Source organism: Lissotriton vulgaris, chromosome 11 (genome assembly GCF_964263255.1).
Source record: "Lissotriton vulgaris chromosome 11, aLisVul1.2, whole genome shotgun sequence".
Lineage (NCBI taxonomy): Eukaryota > Metazoa > Chordata > Amphibia > Caudata > Salamandridae > Lissotriton > Lissotriton vulgaris.
Window position 1 is genome coordinate 555,938,314 of NC_141699.1, and position 22,412 is coordinate 555,960,725.

The following is a 22,412-nucleotide window of genomic DNA, read 5'->3' on the forward strand; positions in this document are numbered from 1 at the left end:
GAAGCGATGTATGGCGTTGCACAGGGGAGGGTATAAGCTTGTTGCTCACGCTGGTTTCACCTCTGGATCGAGGGGAGTGGGTATACTAGTGAAGAACTCCTTTCCCTTCACAATCCGATCTACTTGGTCTGACAATCGTGGTCGCTATATAGGTGTATCGGGTCTCTGGGAGGGTAGGACGGTCACGTTTGTGTCTACTATGTCCCCCCGGCATTGCAGGCTGACACGTTTTGTGACTTAGGTCGGATATTTCTCACACTGCCCGTCGGCATTATGGTGTTGGGCAGGGATTTTAATGCAGTCATGGATGGCGAACTGGATAGGCGCCCCTCCCGTGTGTTGTTGCCCTCTCGTAGGTGGCTACCCGACTTCATTTCCATGTCAGGGTTGCTAGATGCTTGGTGTCTCAGACACCCGTGCGCCACTGAGTATACACATGCCTCCGCGGCGCACCATTCCCTTTCCAGAATTGATCACGTGCTTTTGCCGGCGGCTCAAGCGACCTTAATTAGTGAAGTGGCCCATTTGGCGAGGGGGGTCTCTGACCACTCGCCGATTTGGCTTCGGTTGTGTTTGGGGCAGGGCGATGTTGGTACAATAGCTCCCATAAGTGCGTGCCGTCTGAACGATCCTGTGGTGAAAAAGGAACTTAAGCGGGTAACAGAAAGTTTTTTCCGCGAAAATGAAGGTTCGGTCACGTCGAGGTGTTCTCTTTGGGAGGCGTACAAGACTGTAATAAGAGGAGAGGCCATCTCCCTAGTATCTGGGCAGAAGAAGAAGAGGAGGGAGGAACTGGATAGAGTAGAGGCGGAGCTTGTGGCCTTGGAAATCGCAGCTTCCTTGGGGAGCGACCCTGGGTCGAGTCATCGCCGCGGGCTACGCCGGGAAAAATACAAGTCTATGATGCGTGATGGCGCGAAGGCGCAACACGCCTCAACGCAGAGTAGGATCTATGAGCACGGTGACAAGGCGGGGAAGCTGATTGCCTGGTTGGAAAAGGGTGACTGGGGGTCTCGTTTGGTCCCGGAACTGAATGTGGGCCCCGCGGTCACGTCGGATCCCCGCCGATAGTTCAGGAATTTGCGCGATATTATGAGGAGATATACACTGCGGGTGGAACATTGACAGAGGTCGACAACGCTGACATGATCCGTGACATACCGATGCCCGCCTTGTCAGACGATGATAGGAATTTACTAGACTCCGCCCTCACCGACTATGAGGTGGCAATGGCTATAAGGGGGGGTCCACTCTGGTAAGGCTTCAGGCCCCAATGGCCTTCCCATCGAGTTGTTTAAGCCACATGCAGGCCGATTGGCCCCGTATCTGAAGGATATGTACATGGAAAGCCGAGATCGGGGAATCCTGCCGTACGACCAACGAGTCGCCAACATTGTTGTAATTTATAAGGAGGGTAAACCTAGATTAGATTGCTCTTCGTACCGCCCTATTTCCATTTTGAATGCGGAGCCCAAGATTCTGGCCAAATTGTTAGCCACCCGGTTGGTGAAGGTCATATCGACCTTGATCCATCCGGATCAGTCCGGTTTTATGCCTCGGCGTAACACCGCACTTAATCTCCGTCGTTTGCATGGAGTGGTGGGGGGTACGTCTTGCATCCATGAACCAGCAGTTTTGTTATCACTTGACGCCACCATGGCTTTTGACCGCGTGGAGTGGCCTTACCTATTTGCGGTCTTGACGAAGGTGGGATTTGGCCCTGTATTCATTGGCTGGGTCAGTCTTTTATATTCGGCCCGATGTCTCGCGTGGTCGTGAATAACCATAGGTCGCGTGACTTTTCTCTTGGAAGGGGGACACGACAGGGATGCCCCCTCTCGCCTCTTTTATTCGCTTTGGCTTTGGAACCGCTGGCGGCTTGGGTGCGGTGGGTCCGCTCGATCAGGGGGCTGCGTTGGACCGCAGACTGGGAGGCCAAGATTTCGCTTTACGCTGACGATATTTTGCTATACTTTATCTCCCCGCGCAGCTCCCTTATTGTCTTTATGGATGTTTTGGCCATTTTTGGCAGGTATTCTGGTTTTGCGATCAATTGGGCGAAATCCGTCCTTTTTGTGTTGAGCGGAGACCCCCCCTAGAGTACCTGAAAATTGTCCTGTGAGATTGGAGTCTGTTAGCTTTCGCTATCTAGGGATCCAGATTTCTGGTGATCCCAAGGTGCGCTTCCGGTTGAATCTGTTGCCCCCCTTAGCTAGACTCCGGTCAGATGGTGCACGGTGGAAAATGCTCCCACTCTACCTCTTGGGCCGTGCTATCCTCTTTAAAATGATGGCTCTCCCACGATTCTTATACGCACTACAGAACTCCTTCGACCCTGTGCCACAGTCGTACTTCAGTGAGATTGAGTCTTTACAGCGTAGTCTCCTGTGGGAGGGGAGGCCGCGCATTGCCTTGTCGAAATTGATGTTGCCATGGTACGACGGAGGCATTGGTCTGCCTAACATTCGGAAATATTATTGGGTGTCACAGCTGTCCCCCATAAACCATGCTATATACGGCTCGCCGGTAGATCCTGGTTATGCGATGGACCGCGGTCAAGTGCCGGGGGGGTGAGTACACCCGTGTTCTATATGCGAAGCGTGGTCGATTCCTGTTGGTGGGGCCTCCTTTGATCTCCACTGGAGTGTGGCATGAGGCCAATAAGGATCTTAAGTGGGCTGGTCGCTTGACTCTGGCTAGTCCCTTGTGGAGTTCTGAGAAGTTGGGGATGCTCTGGAAGACCAAGGGGTTTGATCGCTGGGACTTAATTGGTATAACGCAAGTTCGCGATATATGGGGTAAGGATAGAGTGCTGACATTTGAGGAATTAAAGGCTTAATATCAACTGAATGAGACAGAACGGTTTAGGTACCTCCAGATCAGGCATGCTCTGAGTGCCGCTGTCCCCAGTGGTGAGACGTCCCCAGTGGCCTACCCATTGGAGGATCGTTTGCTTGACGGCCTGGTACCCACTAGAGTTATCTCCCTAACGTATAGCAAACTCATCAACCATACCGAGGACCCCTTGGTGTTGTTGCGCAGGCAATGGGTTGCTGATGGCTTTGTTCTTGATGACGAGGATTGGAGGGAGGCGGTGGCGTCCCCCAAGGAGGTTGCGGTCCCCATGAGGCTCCGTTCAGTCCAACTTAGGATTTTGCATCGCTCCTATGTCACGGGCCTGGGTTTGCAGAAGATGGGCTTGGCTGGGTCTGCTGATTGCCGAAGAGGGTGTGGGCTGCCTGGAACGTTTCTGCACATATTGTGGGAGTGTGAGAGGGTTCGTGAATTCTGGACCAAGATACATTCCAAAATGAGTGAAGTATGGGGAGTAAGGGTTGAGCTGGAGGCCAGGAGATGCTTGTTGAATGTGGGGGAGCATACGGACCTGCCGAGCTCTGGTAAGGTCTGGGTGGCTCTCGCGTGTATGATCGCTAAACGAAACATAGCGCAGCTCTGGGGTGCCTCCCGGGCAAGGAAATGGATGGAAGATCTTGACTGGTGTATGTTTCGTGAAAAGTCAGTGTATCTATCCAGGGGGCGACCCCGCAAATGGGTCAAGATCTGGGGAGCCTGGAATGCCTATTGAGATCCGCCAGATCTGGAACCTACAGTGATGGACAGGGAGGACGCCTAGGCCCGATTCCTTTCTTTTTCATCTTACGCTGTCATTGTCGGGAGCAGCATTCATAAATATGTAACTGTGGTCACCCGATACACCCTGGTCATTGTTTGTGTGTTGTATTGTTGAATTATTCTGTTAAATAAAAAGAATTTTAAAAAAAAACAGTTGTCCTAATGGGCGACATCCCATGCATATTGAAGAGAGAAAAATTGAGGTAAGGTCTCAGAGAGATACGAAGAAGCTCAAGATGCACGACTGGTGGTGTGGAATGAAAGGAACTGACATCAGCGAGCATGAGTGGCACCTATATAGGCCAACACATCACTTCTAGAGCAGAACGTCTTCCGTGTGGAGCCACAAGGCATCACCTTCCATCACACAGAGGTACTATGGGCACTTTCTCGATCCAGTCGGACACCTCTTGAAAGAGCCATGGAAGCAGCTATAGTGCTGATGTAATAAAGATGAATGCACTTTGGAACATCTTTCTCTGCCAAGGTACAGAAGGTCTTGATGGAGACAGCTGCGGTACATAGTGTTTTGCCTCTGCTTTATAGTGGTTATCTCCAACAAAGTCCACCAAGAGCTGGTCATCAAATCTGTCCCACCACAAGTGGTCAATGTAGTGCAACACTGCACGTCTGGGGTACAGTCTATGCAGCTGTTCTTTCTCCTTTCTTTAATGAGAAGGAGGAAATAACATGGAAGGGTGACAGATTAACTCATAAGAAATGCAGATAACACCATTGGGGGCAGGTCCAAATGACCATTTATCCAAGTGGGAAACTGTGAAGGGTGGACGAGTCTAGAGAGCCTGAAGCTTTCCAGCACTACAAGTATAACGAATTGCCACCAATATAACTGTTTTTCGATAACAAAGTACAACTGGGCAACTGCGCATTTGCTTAAAAAGAGATAAAATGAAGAAAGTCAATACAAGTGTCAAAACCGACTGAGGAACAATAAACTGAGTGGGGAACATAATAGTAAATTAAACCTTTTTTAAAGTGCACCATAAGTGGCGATTTGAGCAGGAGAGGACGGTCAGGGAGACCGCGTAGACAAAACTGCTAGGGGGCCTTGATCGTAGCCACCAACAGATCCTGCTTGGCAAAGGCCAGTACAAACCTCAAGATACAAACAGGCAGGATTAGAATGAATACATTCAGAATCACACTACCGAAGAAACTTAATCCAGTAGCCTGCAAAGATATATTTGGCAGTGGGTTTTCTGGCTGCCAAGATGACATCTGCAACCTCGTCAGGAAGGCCAAGTGAATCCACACATGCAGCTTCAGGGTCTGCAGTTTGGGATAGGGAACCTGATTATCCTGCTGTAAGAGCCGTCAGCTGAGCTTGAAAGCATCCCTTAGCGTATCATCCAGCAAAAAACCAGGATGCACTTAATGTTCCGGATAGTCACAAAGAGATTCAAGGAGGAAACCGTGTGGAGCAGATTTTCCCAGTCACCTTGGAGTGTAGCTCTCACGTATGGTTCTCCAGTGAGAGAAGACTGAGGGCTTTCATTCTAACACTAAGTGAGCCTGCGAGATCTGCTATTAAACGGCAAAACACCTGTCAAAGTAGGATCATTGGCTCCACAGCGCAGTTTGTTGATATAATGTACTACAGTGGTAGTATTTTTTTAAATGGAATGGAGAAAGACCTTCAGAGCAAGACTGACTGCCCACAGCTCGAGGAAAATCAATTTGTAGGCGCTAATCCAACACAGACCAAAAGGACAAGCGCAGTCATTAACACAGAGATCAGTCAAAAGCGGAGGCAACCATGACCACAGCTACTGGTAAGTGAACGGGCAACTCTTTAGATGACTCGAGGGGTCAATTGATGAATGCAGATACTGATGCACTGACAGGAAGATTCACACCTGAGCAAAAATAGTTGCTTGGTGTTGCATCCAATGTCTCCTCTGACACCTCTGGAGGGCTATAGATCTGCCTATTGACAGGAGGCATGAACAAAATGCAAAAGATCATGAGGCTTTGCAGACGCAAACCCACTATCCTCTGCTCCCATTGTTTTTGGGGGACCACGAATTAGAGTAAAACCCTGCACATCTAACTTCCGGGAGCACAGCTTCAAGGGCTGCCAAGACTACACCACCAGGACAAAGGCATGGGCAGGAAGAAGGGAAGTGGGGCATGGTCTTGGGTGAGTGAGAGGGAACAGAAAGAGCATAGCCCCCAATGGATCAGTGAGAAAACCCCGAGGTTTGTCATGTCTGTCTCCCACTGAGTGACACAATGCAAGACCCTCCCAATCGAAATATGGTGTCATGAAATGGAGGATTGTGGAAGTGGACTGTGGGACAGCAGACGACAGAGTATTTGATATGCTGCTGTTTTCATCTTCCTGTCGCACCCCGGCCTAGAAAGAAGAATATAGTTTCTGTAGTGATTGGAAGGGATGAGTTGGCTGCCGCCGTCAGGATTGCACAGCCCTAGAATAACTCAGGGACTTCCAATACCCTTGGTGAAATTATCATACATGGTGGGCGAAGAGCAAAAATGCAAGATATAGCCTTGCTGTTTTTTAAATGTTCCAAGGGGGAGACAACGTTCCCTCCAAAGAGCTGCTTTCAGTCAAAACGCATTCCCATGCGAGCAGTTCAGACATCTCCCAAATATCCAATTAAAAGCCCCCAACATGTTGGAGCAGTGTGAAAGTCGCATCCCACAGAATGAGCAACAGTGTCAGACTAGTCAAAACCACACTTGAGGATCTGTTTTTATGAATCTAAGCACTCACTCACTCTGTGAGAGAATGGCTTCTTCATATGACCTAGCAGATCGCAATTGTAAGCTCCATCTTAAATTGCCCATGGGCATCCAAAGGACCTTTGACTGCTTCTCTTTATTTTGTAAAAATCGGGGCTTACAGATTAACACACTAAAAACCAAGAACATGGTATTTAATCCTAGTAAAACATCTAGCCTCAATCCTACCTTAACTGGTATCCAGCTAGAGGGTAGCTGTCTGACTACCTGCGTGTTACGCTAGCAGAAACCTTTGGGTGGGTTCACAGCAAGAAAAGGTAGGCTTAAGGTTAGCACAGATGGTGGAGTAGCAAAATTGTACAGGAACTCAACATCTAAACAACCAGGTCCGTTGACCGAGATATATAAAGTCCAAATCAGGAGTGCTATAATTTATGGGGCAGAACTTTGGGGACACCTCCCTGTAGATGGACAGGTAAAAACTGAGAACAAGGTTATGAGACAGCTCTTGGGCCTACCGCAAAACATCCCTCTTTTCCCCCTACGTATGGCCCTCAGGATTAGACCCATAGATGAGGAGATCGGACTGCGACCCCATACCTTTTGGCGCAGACTATGGGCGACTCCCGAGCTAATAGCCTACCAGTCGGTACTCAAGGTGATCTTGGGGCTCCCAGGGGCGGGTAAACAATCTTGGTTCACACACGTAAAAGATCTGTGCCTTCGATTAAGTTGGCCGGACCTATGGACCCACCCTGAAGAAGTGTTCCCGACAATATCACGGCTCGAACTAGTCAAAACCTACAGACAGTTGAGATTGGCTGAAATACAAGGGAGTGCCAAACCAGGCCGTCTAACCTCTGACTTGCTCGATTTTAAAGACCAGTACTTATTAGAGGCCTTCCTTGATAATGTTCAACCATTTATGGCAAGGAAACTCTATGCCCAGTTTAGATTGGGTTGCTTGCTGGTCCATGCATTTACAAACAAATGGTCAAAAACCTCCTCTATTGAATGTCCTGCCTGCAATAGCCACAAAGAGACACCCATTCATGTTTTCTTCTTTTGCCCAGGATATAACGGACCAGGAGGTATTGGCTTCTTCCACTATTCAGGAACCTGGGGTGTAGACAGTCATGGGAGGCATTCCGGGTTTTAAGAACTGACACTCATTCCCTGATTGTGTTTGCTGTATCCCGTTTCCTTAACTCTATGTGGCTTAGGCACCGCAAGTTTTTAACCTCCCCCCGCACATGATAAATGTTTCTTTCCCATTTCCTACTGTCTTGATTTTACTAATACATGGAATCATCATTTAATTTGCTTTAAACTTTACTACCTTTTAAACTGTTATGAAATGTGTTTAACTTATTGCACATGGCTATATTCTGTAACGTTTGATGTTTTTATCGTCCAAATTCAGTGATGTATGTATTTTTAACTTTTGCTTTTATGGTCTACAATGATCGAAATAAATGGTAATGGTAATGGCTAATCACTAGGTGAGGATTGGCAGTGTTCAGTGTTGATGCCTATGTCGTACGTGTTCTCTGTATAGCAGCAAAGTTTGAGAAAATATTTTCATTAAACAAAAGCCAAAATTATTGCCATTGTGTTTTATATCAGCTTGTGCAAACCACCAAGCTATAAACCATTAACAAGGTGTGCTTTCTACTGATATACTGTAAAATAAAATTCATACTAAAATGCATATATATATTGATTCTTCTGTAATAGAAACTGGGTAACAACTACAAGTAAGAAGCACTTGCTCTAATGCTCATATACCACTGGAGCAGAACCAGCTACTTGACACCTCCCAATATGGCTTCCGCAGCAATCACAGCACCGATGGCATCTGAACCCTCCTCGACTGAGGATAAACAACAGCTTTGATCCTTCTTGACCTCTCTGCAGCCTTCGACCGCCATATCCCACCTCAAACTGATTGAAAGACTTCACCACATCAGCATCCAGGGGGAAGCGCTCCGATTGATTACCTCCTTCCTCACCGGAAGAACACAAAGGATCCACCTCCCACCTTTTACCTCTGAACCCAAGGAGATCACCTGCGGTGTCCCCCAGGCCCCACACTCTTCAGAATATATATGACCCCGCTGGCCAACATCGTCCGATCCCAAGGCCTCAACATATTTTCCTATGTAGACGTCACCCAACTCATCCTCTTACTCACCAACGACCCCTCCAACACCAGAACCATCTTAAAACAGATGCATGACAAACCTCACTAACTGGATGAAGAACAACTGCCTGCAGCTGAACACAAACAAGACGGAAGTACTGGTCTTTGGAAACCGCAGCAACACATGGAAGGACTCCTGGTGACAATCAGACCTAGCACCCGCACCCACTCCCTCCAGCTACACCAAAAACTTCGGAAAACGGGACTATGGAAAATGTCTTATCTCTTATCCAGGGAAAGAATGAGGATTTGGAGGTCCGCTCCTGGCGCAACAACATCCGGATTATGGGCCTTCCGGAATCTGCAAATGTTAGAAAAATGGGGCTCTTCGTAGAGAACTTAATCAAGGAAATATTTGGTTGTAAACAGCTATCTCCCATGTTTGTCATCAAACGGGTGCACCGATCTCTGGCTGCGCGTCCGGTCTAAGGTGCTCCCCCTCGCCCAATTATAGCACGTTTGTTGCATTACAGGGACCGAGATGTCATTTTACATATGGCACAAGATAAGGGTAACATTGTGCATCAGGGCAACTCCCTATTGTTCTTTCCTGATTTTACGCTGTGAAAAAGTTTTTACATTCCGAAGGAGTTCCCTACGCTATGCTATACCGTGCACAGCTACGTATTGGTCCTGAAGGAGACTCAACATTTTTTACTAACCCTAAAGCTGCTCTGGAACACGCTAAACATCTAAAGTGAGCGCGTCATGGGTCCCAGGTGCTGTCAGACAATGAAGAACAGTGAGCGATGGGTTGCCTGTGTTTTCTACTTTTTGCACTGTGGCATTAGGGACAGTATCTATATAATGTTGTGAAGTTGTTTCTAACAATTCAATTTTTATCCACAGGATGTCATGCTTGGTCTCACTGTCTCTACACACCTTTTTTTTTCTCCCCGAGGTTGTGGTACTCAGTATTATAATGTGATAGGCATATCTACTAGGCATGCTCAGCCAACTCCAACTAGCTAGGAGGCTAGACGGGCTCCAACGTCCCCGCATGGGAGCACCCCATCTGAGATTGTTTGTTTTCTTTGTATGGGGAAGTTGGGTGGGGATGGGCTGGGATGGCTTTGGTAAGTTGGGGACGCTGAATTGGGTCGGGGGATGGGGGGGGGGGTCTCAACTGAGCTCACTGGCACTTGTTATCTTCAATGTTGATGTATTTATCATTTTCTTCATGGATGTGACCACATATTCCGGTATTCTCCATCTAGGAAATCTGGCATGATCTTTTCACTGAATGGGTGGTAAAGTAAAGTTCCTAACATGGAATGTGTTTGGCCTTAATACTCCCAACAAAAATTAGATCTGTATTGGCCTATCATAGGATGAATGTGCAGATAGCTTTTCTGCTAGAGACGTATCTCACTAAACATTCTGAGAAGTCTGTGGATGGAAGGTGGGCTGGAGTGAAAGTGGCGTCCTCTTATTCCACCTATTCTCGTGGCGTGATCATTCTGGTTAAACGCGGGGTTCCCTTTACCGTTATAAGTACTGACACTGATGAATAGGGTCGAGTGGTATAGGCTGGGCGGTGTGAGTTTTCTTCTGGTAAATGTGTATGGCCTTAACCTGGATGACCCAGCCTTCTTTGTTGATGTTTGGCACCGCATTTCTGGGTTTCCTACAGTGGAGAGAATTTGGGGAGGTGATTTTAATTTGGGTTTAGATCCCGCGCTGGACCGTATGAGACAGGGAATCATACGATCCAAGAATGCTGCAGAGGCTCTGCCGGGTTTGTTGGAGACTGGAGGATGCATGATGTATGGGTCTTGAGGCACACAGGGGCGCATGAGAGTACGTTTGTCTCCTATGTGTATGGGTCAAGTACACGTCTGGATCTGTGGCTTGCCACCGAGGCTGCTTGTACGTGGGTAGTCGGGATTGACCATAAGGCTTGTACACTGTCGGATCACTCCAGATACCTACCCACAAGAGACCCCCTTTGCACGGCGGTTGCAACCCACTTCCTTGACTGATTCTGTCTTTAAGCACACTGTTGGAGAAGCTATTCGGAATTTTTTACGTAAGAATGCTGGCTCAGTGGACATCGCTGGCGTCTTGTGGGAGGCGTTCAAGGTGACTATCAGGGGAGTATGCATGGGGGCTCAGGCTGGTGTGCTGCGTGATCTTAGACGCCGCATTCGTAGATTGGCGGCTGAGATTTCTACTCTTGAGAGAGCATACGAGACAGACCCATTTTCTGCAACATTGTCTAAGATACGGAAACTAATAACGGAACACAATGATACTGTGGATCAAGAAATGGTACACAAGTCTAGATGATCCATTGCACAGTATTATGGGGAGGGGGTAGGCCTGGCACTTCGAAGGCACAGAAACTCGCAGCTCCTCGTAGTCAAGACTAAATTATTGAGATGTTAGATGAGGACGGGACGGCCCATTGCACTACTCCCGAGATTAGCAAGACTATCCTTAGGTTGTGCTCCAGGCTGTACGAGTGTAGGTCTAGAGTCCCTGAAGCGGACATGCACTCCTACCTGGATGACTGGGCCCTCGGCTGGCTGGCTTCGGGACATAGAGAATATCTCACACAACCATTCTATGTAGAGGATGTAAAACTTGCTATTATGTCCCTCCCCACATGCAAGGCTGCCGGGCTAGATGGCCTTCCCAGTGAATTTGATAAAACTTACATTGATGATTTGGCCCTGAGGCTTCTAGACGTTTATGAGGAGGCGTATGGTGCTGGCCATCTCCTCCCATCCTTGAAGGATGCCCTCCTGGTTATGCTTTAAAAACCTGATAAGGATTCAAGTCGCTGCAACTCTTACCGGCCTCTGTCTGTTATTAATATCGATGCCAAGATCCTAGCAAAGATGATTGCTATCTGGCTGCAGCCGCTGGTTCCCTTATTGGTTATCCCTGACTAGTCAGGATTTGTACCTTCTCGGTCTACCACCCACAACTTATGCACAATGTTTGCCACTTTGCATTACTCTGAACCCGACTTCCAGGCAGTGGCAGTGCTGCTGGATGCTGCAAAAGCATTTGATTCCCTTCAATGGGATAATATGTTTATTGTTTTAACTAGAATGGGTCTTCCGTCGTTTTTCTCCAATGGATTAGGGTGCTGTATACTGAGCCTGTGGCTAGAGTGCGTGTCAATGGCTGGGTGTCTTCGGCCTTCCCAATCAAGCAGAGGTACACGGCAGCGCTGCCCCCTATCGCCAATGCTATTTGCGCTTACCTTGGAGCCTCTGTCCTGCAAACTGCGTCAGCTGCATGCGTCAGCTGCGTGCGTCAGCTGCGTTGCGTTTCAGGCAGCGACCCTTGATGGTCTCATTGTATGCTGACGACATGCTCCTTTATGTGCGCGAGCCAGAGATCTAGCTGCCTGAACTACTTTGTGAGTATGTAAAATTCAAAGGCTATTCTGGGTTAGGGATCAACTGGGCTCAGTCGACGGTGTTTCCACTGATAGCTGGTACGCGAGAGGTTGAGCTTGACTTTCCTCTTATTTGGATCCGGGAAAGTACCAAGGAATCTGGCTGCATAGGGATCCTGAATTGGTAATCTCCATGAACTATGGATGGGTCGTAACACAGATCACAGATAAGGCGGAATGGTGGTCTAGGATACCGCTGTCAATGGCTGATAGGATAGCAGTCACGAAAATTTTTAGATTGCCCAAATTGTTATATTTGTTTGTGAATATCAATATTCGACTAAAAATTGCCCTGCTGTTCAAGACATTGCAATCGGCCCTTCTGTCCTTTGTTTGGGGGATAAGAAGCCCCGATGTAGCTGGAACGTTCTTGTACAGCCGTTCGATCGAGGCGTGTTTGAGGCACCAGATATGCGCTTATATTATCTATGCACGCAGGCGCAGTTTGCACACTATGCGTTCTTTCCACAACAGTTCTTGCCGCACACGCCGATCGAGTCCAACTTGGTGCTTCCGATGCCGCTAATAGCAGCAGCACTCTCTGGAGGGAGTGTGGGCCCCAGGACGGAAATCAACCCAGTGCAGTGCACTGCCTGGGCCTGGCGGACCTTTGCCAAGAGGGCACAGCTCGATTACCTGTATGCCTCGAAGCTCCCTATTGCTGAGCATCCTGACATATCGGCAGCTCAGGAGCGCCCTGCTATAAGAGCGCTGGCGAATGTGAGTGTTAAGCGAATGGGAGACCTGTATGACAGGGGTCAGTTTCGCTCACTCCAGAGTGTACAGGCGGGTCGCGATCCCAGGTTGATGCTGGGATTTACCTACGTGAGGGTGCGGCAGGTGGTCGGGTCCATCTATCCCAATTATCCCACTGAACCACAGGCATTGAGAACGCTGCAGGCGGTGCGGTCTGGGAAGGAACACAAGGGCCTGATGACTAGACTGTATGATGCTTCACAGCGGGAAATGGGAGATCATATATCAAATGGAACGCCATGCTGGGGTTTGAGTTACCGTTCGCTAACTGGAAATTCTGCTGCGAGCTAAATGGTCGCCTCACAGCGAACTATAATTTGCGTATCATTCATTTAACATTTTTGCACCAGTTATATTACACGCCAGTGCAGTTGCACAGATTCGGCCTGAGCTAATTGTGTGCGGAGTGGGCAGGCTGATGCTGATTTTTTACATCTAGCATGGCAGTATGATGGGATAGCTGCGTTCTGGGCCAAGGTTGTGAGAGTGCTCTTGGATGTTGTGCTGGAGAGGGTGCGGCGCAAGCCCGAGGTGTGCCTGCTGGGTAGTGTGAAATATCTCAAACCCTGCAATAGGAGATTGGTTGCTGGTTCAACCCTGCTGGCTAAGCATGCTGTGGCGCAATGTTGGGGGGCAAAATCTAAGCACACTGTAAAGAAATGGATCAAAGATTTAACATATTGTAGGGAACAACTGGAGGCGTATGCAGAGGAGTTACAGAAGGCCTCACGACCTAAAGATTTCTGGCTCCACTAACGGTGTACTTATTGAGCCAACCAGTTGAGTGATTGTCTTGCTCCTATACAGGATATCTTTTTCCCTAGATCGGGCCAAGACTTGTTGGTCTTGGAACTACTTTTTACGGACTACCACTCATATGTGTTCACATGGTCTCTTCTTTGTATACTTCACCGACACTTGTATGATATATATTTTTTTTAGTGCCGAGTCGGATGGAGGGGGCGGGGGTCAGTTCTGGATATTTTTATTGTTATATGCAAAACTTGGCTGGTATCGATATATGAGAATAATATTATTGTACCCCTGCCTTGGGGCATGTGGCAAGCCTGTCAATAAACACATTTTAAAGAGAAATACGCACTATCACTTGCAATTATTAGCAATCTAGTTAAAGTATTTTTAAAAATTGAGGATTTTCTGACATATGTGAGATGCTGTAGAAGATTAATGTCCTTGGAAAAACAGAATGTGACAAAAACAATCATTCACTTCATATTGCATACTGTTACAAATGTGACGTGCTTCATCTGGGCCTGTCTCACAGACACTGTGTTCGAGTCAGAAAAGGCTGTATTTTGCCCATCGAAAAATGGCCAGTGTCATGACCTCCATGAATAAAAACGCTTCTTTCTCTTTCATAGCCAAAAAAAATTAGAAAAAGCCATATGGTGTAACACCTAAAATTCATATATCAAACTTGGCACTTGCATTCCTCATTAGCACCAATATCGAACTATGCACAGCTATACTTCACGCACTTAAGTTAACATCCCTTTACTATAAGGTGTATAAAAAACTCTGAGGGAAAGCGAATGACCACTACTGATAGACAAAACTGAGTATTTTACTGTTGCCTTTCAAGTGATAGGGAAGATGTAAGAGCTCTCACGTTGTGGCCAAGACATGTATCAGGTGGATGAATTTCTGGAGAGCTCACTTCTAACCGCATAGAAATTACACAAATAGATTACACAGCATAGAAGGAAGCGGACGGTGGACAGGTGATCTCACAAGAAGGTATGTACTTTAAATAATTTGTCAAGCACATGTGCAAGACAGGCTTGTTGTTGGTTATGGTTGATATTTTCACATGAAGTAGTTACCAAAGATCTGTGTATGAGAAGCAGAGGTTACTAACGTGAGGACTTCAAGAGGGAGGAAAGTAGGAAATACATACTCAAGAGAAGTCAACAGGGCCATAACACACATCGCAGTTTTGGCATGGGCCAATAGTGTTGGAAAGAAAAGCTTAGTGTGGGAGAAGAAGCAAAATGTAACTGTGGTCACACTTCCATAGTCCTCACCAGCAATGTACACAACAGCAATGAGCCACTATGGCTGCTGAGCAGAGGACACACAAAACTTAGAAATTTTCCGAAGGCAGTTTAGAAAGGCATTTTAACTAGAGCCAAGTCAGAAGAGTACAACACAAATGTCATCTATTAACCAGAGTTTGAAACAACTGGAAGCTTTAGTACCATGAGCCGGTTTGGATAATTTCCATACCAAAGGTTAAACAGTGAAGGAAATATGATGGAGATGTATGGAAAACTGGCTGTTCGAAACAAACGGCACTTTCTTCCCTGCAATGACTGTCAGAATCCCATTTCATAACCCTCAATGCTTCATTTTTTGGTCAACTCCTAGACAAACTAAAGGAAAAAGAAAAAGGAATGGCAACTGTGGAAACAAATATGACACTGAATTGAGGGAAAACAAGCGTAGAAAGAGAGGAGGGGTTGAGTATCAAGTAGAATGAAAGGGTCTGTCTTACTTACATTCCTGTTTGAAGGTGAAGTATTCTGTGAGGTGTCTGCACTCATGGTTCCCCCGCAACAGGAACAGCGTCTTTGGATGATTAATCTTTAAACTCCACAGGTATAAAACGCACTACAAAGGAAATTAAACATAAAAGGTAACATATTTTAACTACAGCAAGGAAATCTGCAACAAGGTATACATGAAAGCCAATTAGAAGCTGCCAACATATTTCCCTTAAATTAGTCACTAAACTTCGGCGTCACTAAATGCGTCTGTAGCTGCAAAAGCAACAAACTAACAATATTAAGGACAGCGACAGCCTACTGTAGAAAACGAACTTTAGAGAAGGCTTTAATGTCGCACCTGGAGAGTGACCAGGCAGGCAACTCACTGTGGTACCAGCTGTTAGGCAAAGTCTCTTTTTACCGCATAATTTACACAGTTCTGCTAATGTAGCATTTTGTTTAAGAGATGATGTCTGGAGGCTAACTTCGTTTTAACCTTAGTGTCAAGGTGCTATTTCTAGTGAGAACTTTGGGTAACTAAAATGGGTCTAAAACACATAACTGTGTTATCTAAACAACTCTTATTGCCTTCTTGATTTAGAAATATTTAACAAAGAAACCAGAAGGATTTGGGGACTTTCATTTTCAGTAATCGGATAAAGCAATAAAAACTGGACTATGCAATAGCAAGTTTTGAGAGGATCAGAAAGCATACATATATAAATAAACAATAGAACATAGTGAAGAGGGAAGGAAACATAATTTGCCATCTCTTTATTGAAGTCAAGGTACATCCAAAGGTTGTGAGGGTCAACTTTTTTTCTATGAACTTTCCTTGCGTCATCCATTCTTACTGTTCCCTTTTCCTCCTGAGTGTGGACCGGAGTATGTGTGATCTAAAAAGGTACAGCATTCCATGCTATTTACTACTGATGCATACTAGAGCGATTGATATGTGCCATAAGTAGGTATCAGTGGGAAGCAGTATTAAAAGTTTACAGTTTTAGATTCTGGTTACGTGCTATAGCTAGAATATAACTAAGTCCCTGGTCCAATCTCGCTTCCTAATTCTGTTAGTGTATATTTGTCTGTATGGCTACAGTGAATCCAGGGCCCCAACACATTTCTGATGTACCTGCACTTCTCCTATGGACTTCACAGGTCTTGACAATGAGATTTATCAAGAAGGTTTAAGGTAGTGGCATAAATGCTAACAAAAGATGAAGGCAACCCTTTTGCATAAGATGAGAATTATGAATATCGGAGTGGTGAGTTTCAGCTATACATGTACGCTGAGAAAAATTAAAAAGCCATGAATTTGTATCCTCTGTCCCATGACTCCCTTGATGCAGGATCTTTCACATAAACACACATGATTTGTATTACTTTATAAACAGTTGGCCTACTCCACACATTTACTGTTGTGATCTAATACCAGGGACAAGTCCTCTAAAATGAATATGCCAACCTTGAAGTTATTTTTCAGGTTTCTCAACAACCTCAAACACTGTGGTGGGAGGGCAAAAAAGTATAATACTGAAGTAGTCTTTTAGTTTAACTCCAAAGAAACTCAAACCTCCTCATCAATCACAAAGCAGAAACATTTGACCGGGTCGGCATTCTGGCCAACACTAAGCATTCAACAATAATCAAGGCTTACTGCAGACCCAAGGAGGTCTAGGAAGGATGCAAAAAAGACTGAAGAGGGGGGGGGGTCATTTCCTGTACAAGGTCATATGGAAACCTGGAACTAAAGTATTTTATTTGAATCTGTAAACAGTAGTGAAGAGGGTGCATGTAATCTAATTACATTTATAACCAACTCTAGATCGGTCTAATCACAATGAGGACCGGTTTCTACGGATGTGCTGAGTTTAAACTGAGCAAAATAGGTTTGTGACGCACTGGGGACAATGGTCAACAGGGCGCAGGGGTTAATATCACTAAAGGAGCATTAATTGTGCTTCAGGTTGATAACTCAGACTTCAAGCCTCTCAACATGTGACAGACAATTCCATAATGTAGCATGGCGAGTACAGTACGGAATGAAAATAGCCTTTTAACTCACTCCAAGTAGAGCTATTAGTTTCAGAAACTTATTAGCTGACATGTTTAGGTTGTCAACACCCAAAAACAGATGCCACTTTGCTTCGAAGTTAGGGGATAGCTGATAACCTAATAAGCCAGGTCATTGGTCTTGGATTTATTGCTCGCAACGAGACTTTATTCTGGTGTAGGACATAGAGCACAGAGTGTTTACTAAGATGTACTATGACAACTGAAAAACATTTAGTACACCCATTTTTCTCACAAAACACTTAGGGCCAGATGCAGGTAATTCCTATTTACCTACTCTTAAATACCGAATCATACCGATTCGGTATTTAAGAGAAGATAAATAGGAAGGGGCAGATGTAGGTAATTCTTATTTCAGAATTACCGAATCGGTATGAATCGGTATTTACCGATTCGGTAGATACCGAATCGGTATTCCCTATTGATTCCTATGGACCTTGAAGCCCATAGGAATCAATGGGAAATACCGATTCGGTATTTACCGAATCGGTAAATATCGAATCCTGCAAGGGTGAACGGGGTGTCACTTTGACACCCTGTAGCACCCCAATTCCAGGCTTGTGTGCCATGTGGCACACATACATGCCCTAAGGGCATGTCTGTGTGTTACATGGCACAGGTGTACATGCACAGATGTGCATGTACACCTGAATTCGGTATTTTACCACCCAATTGTATTGGGTGATAAAATACCGAATTCTGAAGGTCTGTCAAAAACAGGCAGTGGCTAGCAGAAGATACAATACAAGCAAGTCATGGCTTACAGAGGATGCAGCACAGATGTATAACTGCGGTATTAAACAGACAGCATGATTAAGTGTGCAAATACCAAACGAAACACGACTCCCAACTGTGCTCCCAAAGTAGTTACAGTGTAAACAGGGCATGGCAACCATGGGGCTCTGTAGACCCGAGGCATGGCTCACAATGGGCCCTCTGTGCATGATATGGCTCACAGTGAACACTATGTACAAATAGGTCTTTCCTTGCTGGGATGGAAGTACGTAATGTATATATAACCAACACAACCAAAAATATAGAGAATGCGAATAGAGTATATAAAGTTCAGGCCCTGGAAGAAGATCTCGGTGAGTTCAGTTTAATACGCAGCAAGTACAGTACAGAAGGAGCCTGAATCACAGAAGGGAATGACAAGCGTCCATGGCTGTCAGAGTGGGCACCATAAAAACAGGACACAGCACTCACAGCGGACACAACCAGGATAGGCCAGGATGCTCACAGCAGACACACAATTGCCACAATCAAGCCAGGGTATAAGACTCCTGATTACCAAAATTAAGTCAGGGCATTCACGTCCGGCACAATTAAGGGAGGGCACAATAATGTTCTTTATGTCATTCCTGCAGTCAATGTCGATTGAGATTGTCAAGGACATTTTCTAGATCAGATTCCGAAAAAGATGGTCTTTTCTAGAGTCTTGTTTAACTCATTAATAGGTCAAATGTATTTTGAAATATGGAAGGCTAGTCAGTACAATGGTTAACCAACTTAAAGAGGATGCCGACAGCGTCTGTATAGGCAAACCTTCTGTATGTTTACTATTTGCGGAACAAACTCCCTCATAACAAGCCAATACCTTGTAATCCTGGCTTTTCATCAAGGGAATTTTCATTCAACTCCTATGCACCTAAATAGGCCCACCCATGGGTGGGATCATGGAACACTGTTTATATCGAAATGTATAATTTATAAACTGTCCAAGTTTAAATATAAACAGTGCAGCATATCGAAGGCTACATTTCCATTATTTTCCTTAATAAATAGTAAATTCAACGTTAAAAGTACTTCAAAGATTTTTTTTTAAAAGGCTAAAACTGAATTTTGCTGCCCTAATGTACAAAGGAAAACTGAACAACGAGCGAAATAGGGCCATATAGTACCACTGTGGAAGTGACATTTGACACAGCCCCTTTAAGGGCGACCTATACAGGTGGATGATTCAGTACATTTTGATGGCGAGTAAGAACTGCTACTTGGTATTTTTTACCATAATAAAGCAGTCTCTGAGGAGAGGAATGGGTTGTTTAGGACTCCAATAAGAAGTCTCATGGACTAGGTTTACAAGTAAATAATTTTTCTTTTGCCTGCAAGGGATCTTCACTGACAGTCACACATTTCAATAGAGCAGCAAGCCAAAAATCTCAAGAAAGTGAAGGGAAGACTACAGGAGTATAACAATCGTAACGAAAGAAGTTAACCAAATAAATTCCTGATCGCTACTTGACCCGCTTTAGACTCTGCTATGAAGTCAGTCTCTAAACAGTAATGACTGGTGAATGAACGTATGAACTTCAACTACCAGATTTGCAAATGGCTGTTGGAAATGTTCTCAAGCTGCTATACATATTGTAGAGTAGGAGATGGGTTTTCCAGGGAAATGGCGATTTCTTAACACAAGCTAATGCACAAAATTATCGTTCTAGAATTGGATTATTTACAAGCAAGCATTCTAGTCTCAATTATACTACAGAGAGCAAAGTTACCTAGAATCTCTAATCACTGTTGTTTTGCCAGAATAAACACTGAAGGCTGTTTTGACATCCAAAACATGCAATTACATTTCTGCAGGAGATCTCAGATTTTTTAGAAGCAAAGAAGGAAATAGTATTGTTCCACATGAAAATCGAAGGTAACATTTAGAAGCAAAAAAGGATAAGTTTTCAAAGACAACCTACTGGAGTAGAAACCCATGTATTGTTCTTGAGAGAACAAAGCTCTGTCTTCACTAACCCTACAAGCTGATGTGATGGCAACCTGGAAATCTGCTTTCCTTCTCATATGATGAAGAGAAGCTTGAATTATGGGTTTGAACTTCGCGTTGCCTGGACCATAATAAACTTGAACGGGTGTGATGTTTATCTAATTTGTAGAAACACATTCTTAACACCCACAAATAAATCTGATCATGTGGAATGTGAAAAAAGATATAGAGAATGACTTTCTGTAAACAGGGTGCCTACAGAAGTGTTGCGAGGTGTATCTTGACAGATGAGAACTGCAGGCCTGCTTTAACAAAGCTCAGTAGATACAGTAATCCTGTCTCTTCTTTGCTGGCATGTGACTGAACTAATGCCATTCTATATATACCAAATGCAAAACTTCTCCCACTTCGAGGCATGAGCCAATTTTGTTAAAAGACACCTCATCGCCTTCTTCAGAATATCCATACATTTTTGGAAGCTTTAAGAGCCCACTTTTAAAGACTTCAGGAAACATATTGACACGTTTAGTGATGGTACGATTTGGTGAATAAGGCCCTTCAGCCCAGATAAAAGGTATGGTTTGCATGATAACCTCTAGTGACGTGTCCTAGACATGTGAAGGAGATCTGTGAAACACTACTGTCTCGGCCATCCTTGTGCTAAAAGATCAGTCTGGCTTTGGAGCACTCATTTGATCAGTGATGTTGGAATCAGATGAATTGTTAAAAAAAATGCAAGTTCCATGAGAAAATTTACAAAAAGGAATAACCTATTATCACCGCTTCATGAATATGGATGAAAGTTTTGGCTCTTCTTGATTTCCGATGAAGTTTTTTTGTAGTTACCCCCTACACTGAAGACATCTTGAAGCATGACATCACATACTACCCACTTATGAATCTGCTTTAAAATCCTGCCGACTGCATCTGACAGGACATTTTCCAAGTCTAGAAAGTGAAGAGCTTTGAGTGCAAGATTCTTTTTCAGCCAACTACTTAAGGCTTGAGCTTCCAGGAAGAGAACCCTCAACCACATACCTCTTCCTGTGTAGGTAATACTGTCTGGTGGTGGTGTCTACCTGAAGGAGACCAGGCTTTGACTAAACTGAACAGTATAAACATACTGAAAGCCAGATGGAATGATGGAATGCTCAAAAGCCAGAAGGGATGCTCAGAGAAAAAGCAAATTGATATAGTACTCAGTTTCCAAATGTGCCTCGCAACATTAGTGTGCCTTGATGTAATCCTCAACATGTCAGTGCTGCATCTGAGAAAACTATCTGGCATAGCAGGTAATGAAAAAAAGACCTTCTTGAAAATTAACCACCAGCTCCACCCTGTCAGAGACTGTAGTACTTGCTGGTTGAGAAAGTGCCATTTGGTCTTCCTAGTTGACTCCTCTGATGCTACACATAGAGCTGCACAGTTCTTACTTTGGTACAGTTAACTGGTAGTCTAAAATGCATGAGACCATTAATCCCAGAAGAAATTAGATGTGCTGCACTGTTAGAAGAGGACCTATCTGCAGCAGACAAAACTTTTGTAGAATAGCTAAGCATTGCACTTTTGAAGGAAACGGTCTGCGCATCCAGGGCTGAAGAAGTCACTCAGTACCTGAATTAAAATGAATGCCAATCTAGGAATATGTACGGGGGACACAGAAAATGGAGTTCAGAAACTGTTGTCTGAAAGTCCTAAGTAGTAGTTTTTTGCAGTGCAAAGGCCTTGATTAGACAGTTACCATAGAAGCTTTAAGTAAGGATTGGTTTCTTTTGCAGACACACCCCATGCTGTTTTAAATGCCAAGAAAGTGCACAAACCAACTTGATTCTGCAACATAGCAATTTGTAGTGATAGTGACCTTTCCCCATTAGAATCTTGAAAACGTATGGCGATTTCTTGTGACAGGGATGTGAAAGTAAGCAACTTGAGAACAGATGTCACACATCTCGACTACCAGATGTAGTTGGGGACAAATCAGATGTAAAGGCAACATTCTGAAAGTTTCTTTCCTTACCAGTTTGTTGGCAGTATTAATATCCAGAATAGCTTCGAATCTGCGTTGACCATGAAAGTACAAATCAGGGTATGAATAACTTCTCAGGAAGACAGGACAATCATCAGTTGGTCAGTAATTTTGAAGACAACCTTAAGTGTTGCTGCTGTGGAGAACATCTTCATTGCAGATTATAGGAAACCCTGAACGGAAGGCAGGGGCATTAGTCTGTAATGTTTTGAACTGGGGTGATGTTATAGCAGGACAAGACTACAAGGGAATATTAAGCATATCGACCCTCCAGCTAAAATATGAGATATGGGAATAATGTGATTAGTTTTGTCCTTTTTAAACTTGCCCCTCCACTTTGGTCATTGTAA

At 45.0% G+C, this 22,412-nt stretch overlaps 1 protein-coding gene across 1 annotated transcript in view; it reads right to left on the bottom strand.

Moving 5' to 3' along the window:
- Positions 1–22,412, bottom strand: part of PPP3CC (protein phosphatase 3 catalytic subunit gamma) — a 744,021-nt gene that overhangs the window by 421,127 nt on the left and 300,482 nt on the right. Inside the window, exon 4 of the mRNA XM_086943633.1 lies at positions 15,251–15,362. Coding sequence (XP_086799759.1) covers positions 15,251–15,362 — 112 coding nt within the window. The remainder of the gene's footprint in view (positions 1–15,250; positions 15,363–22,412) is intronic.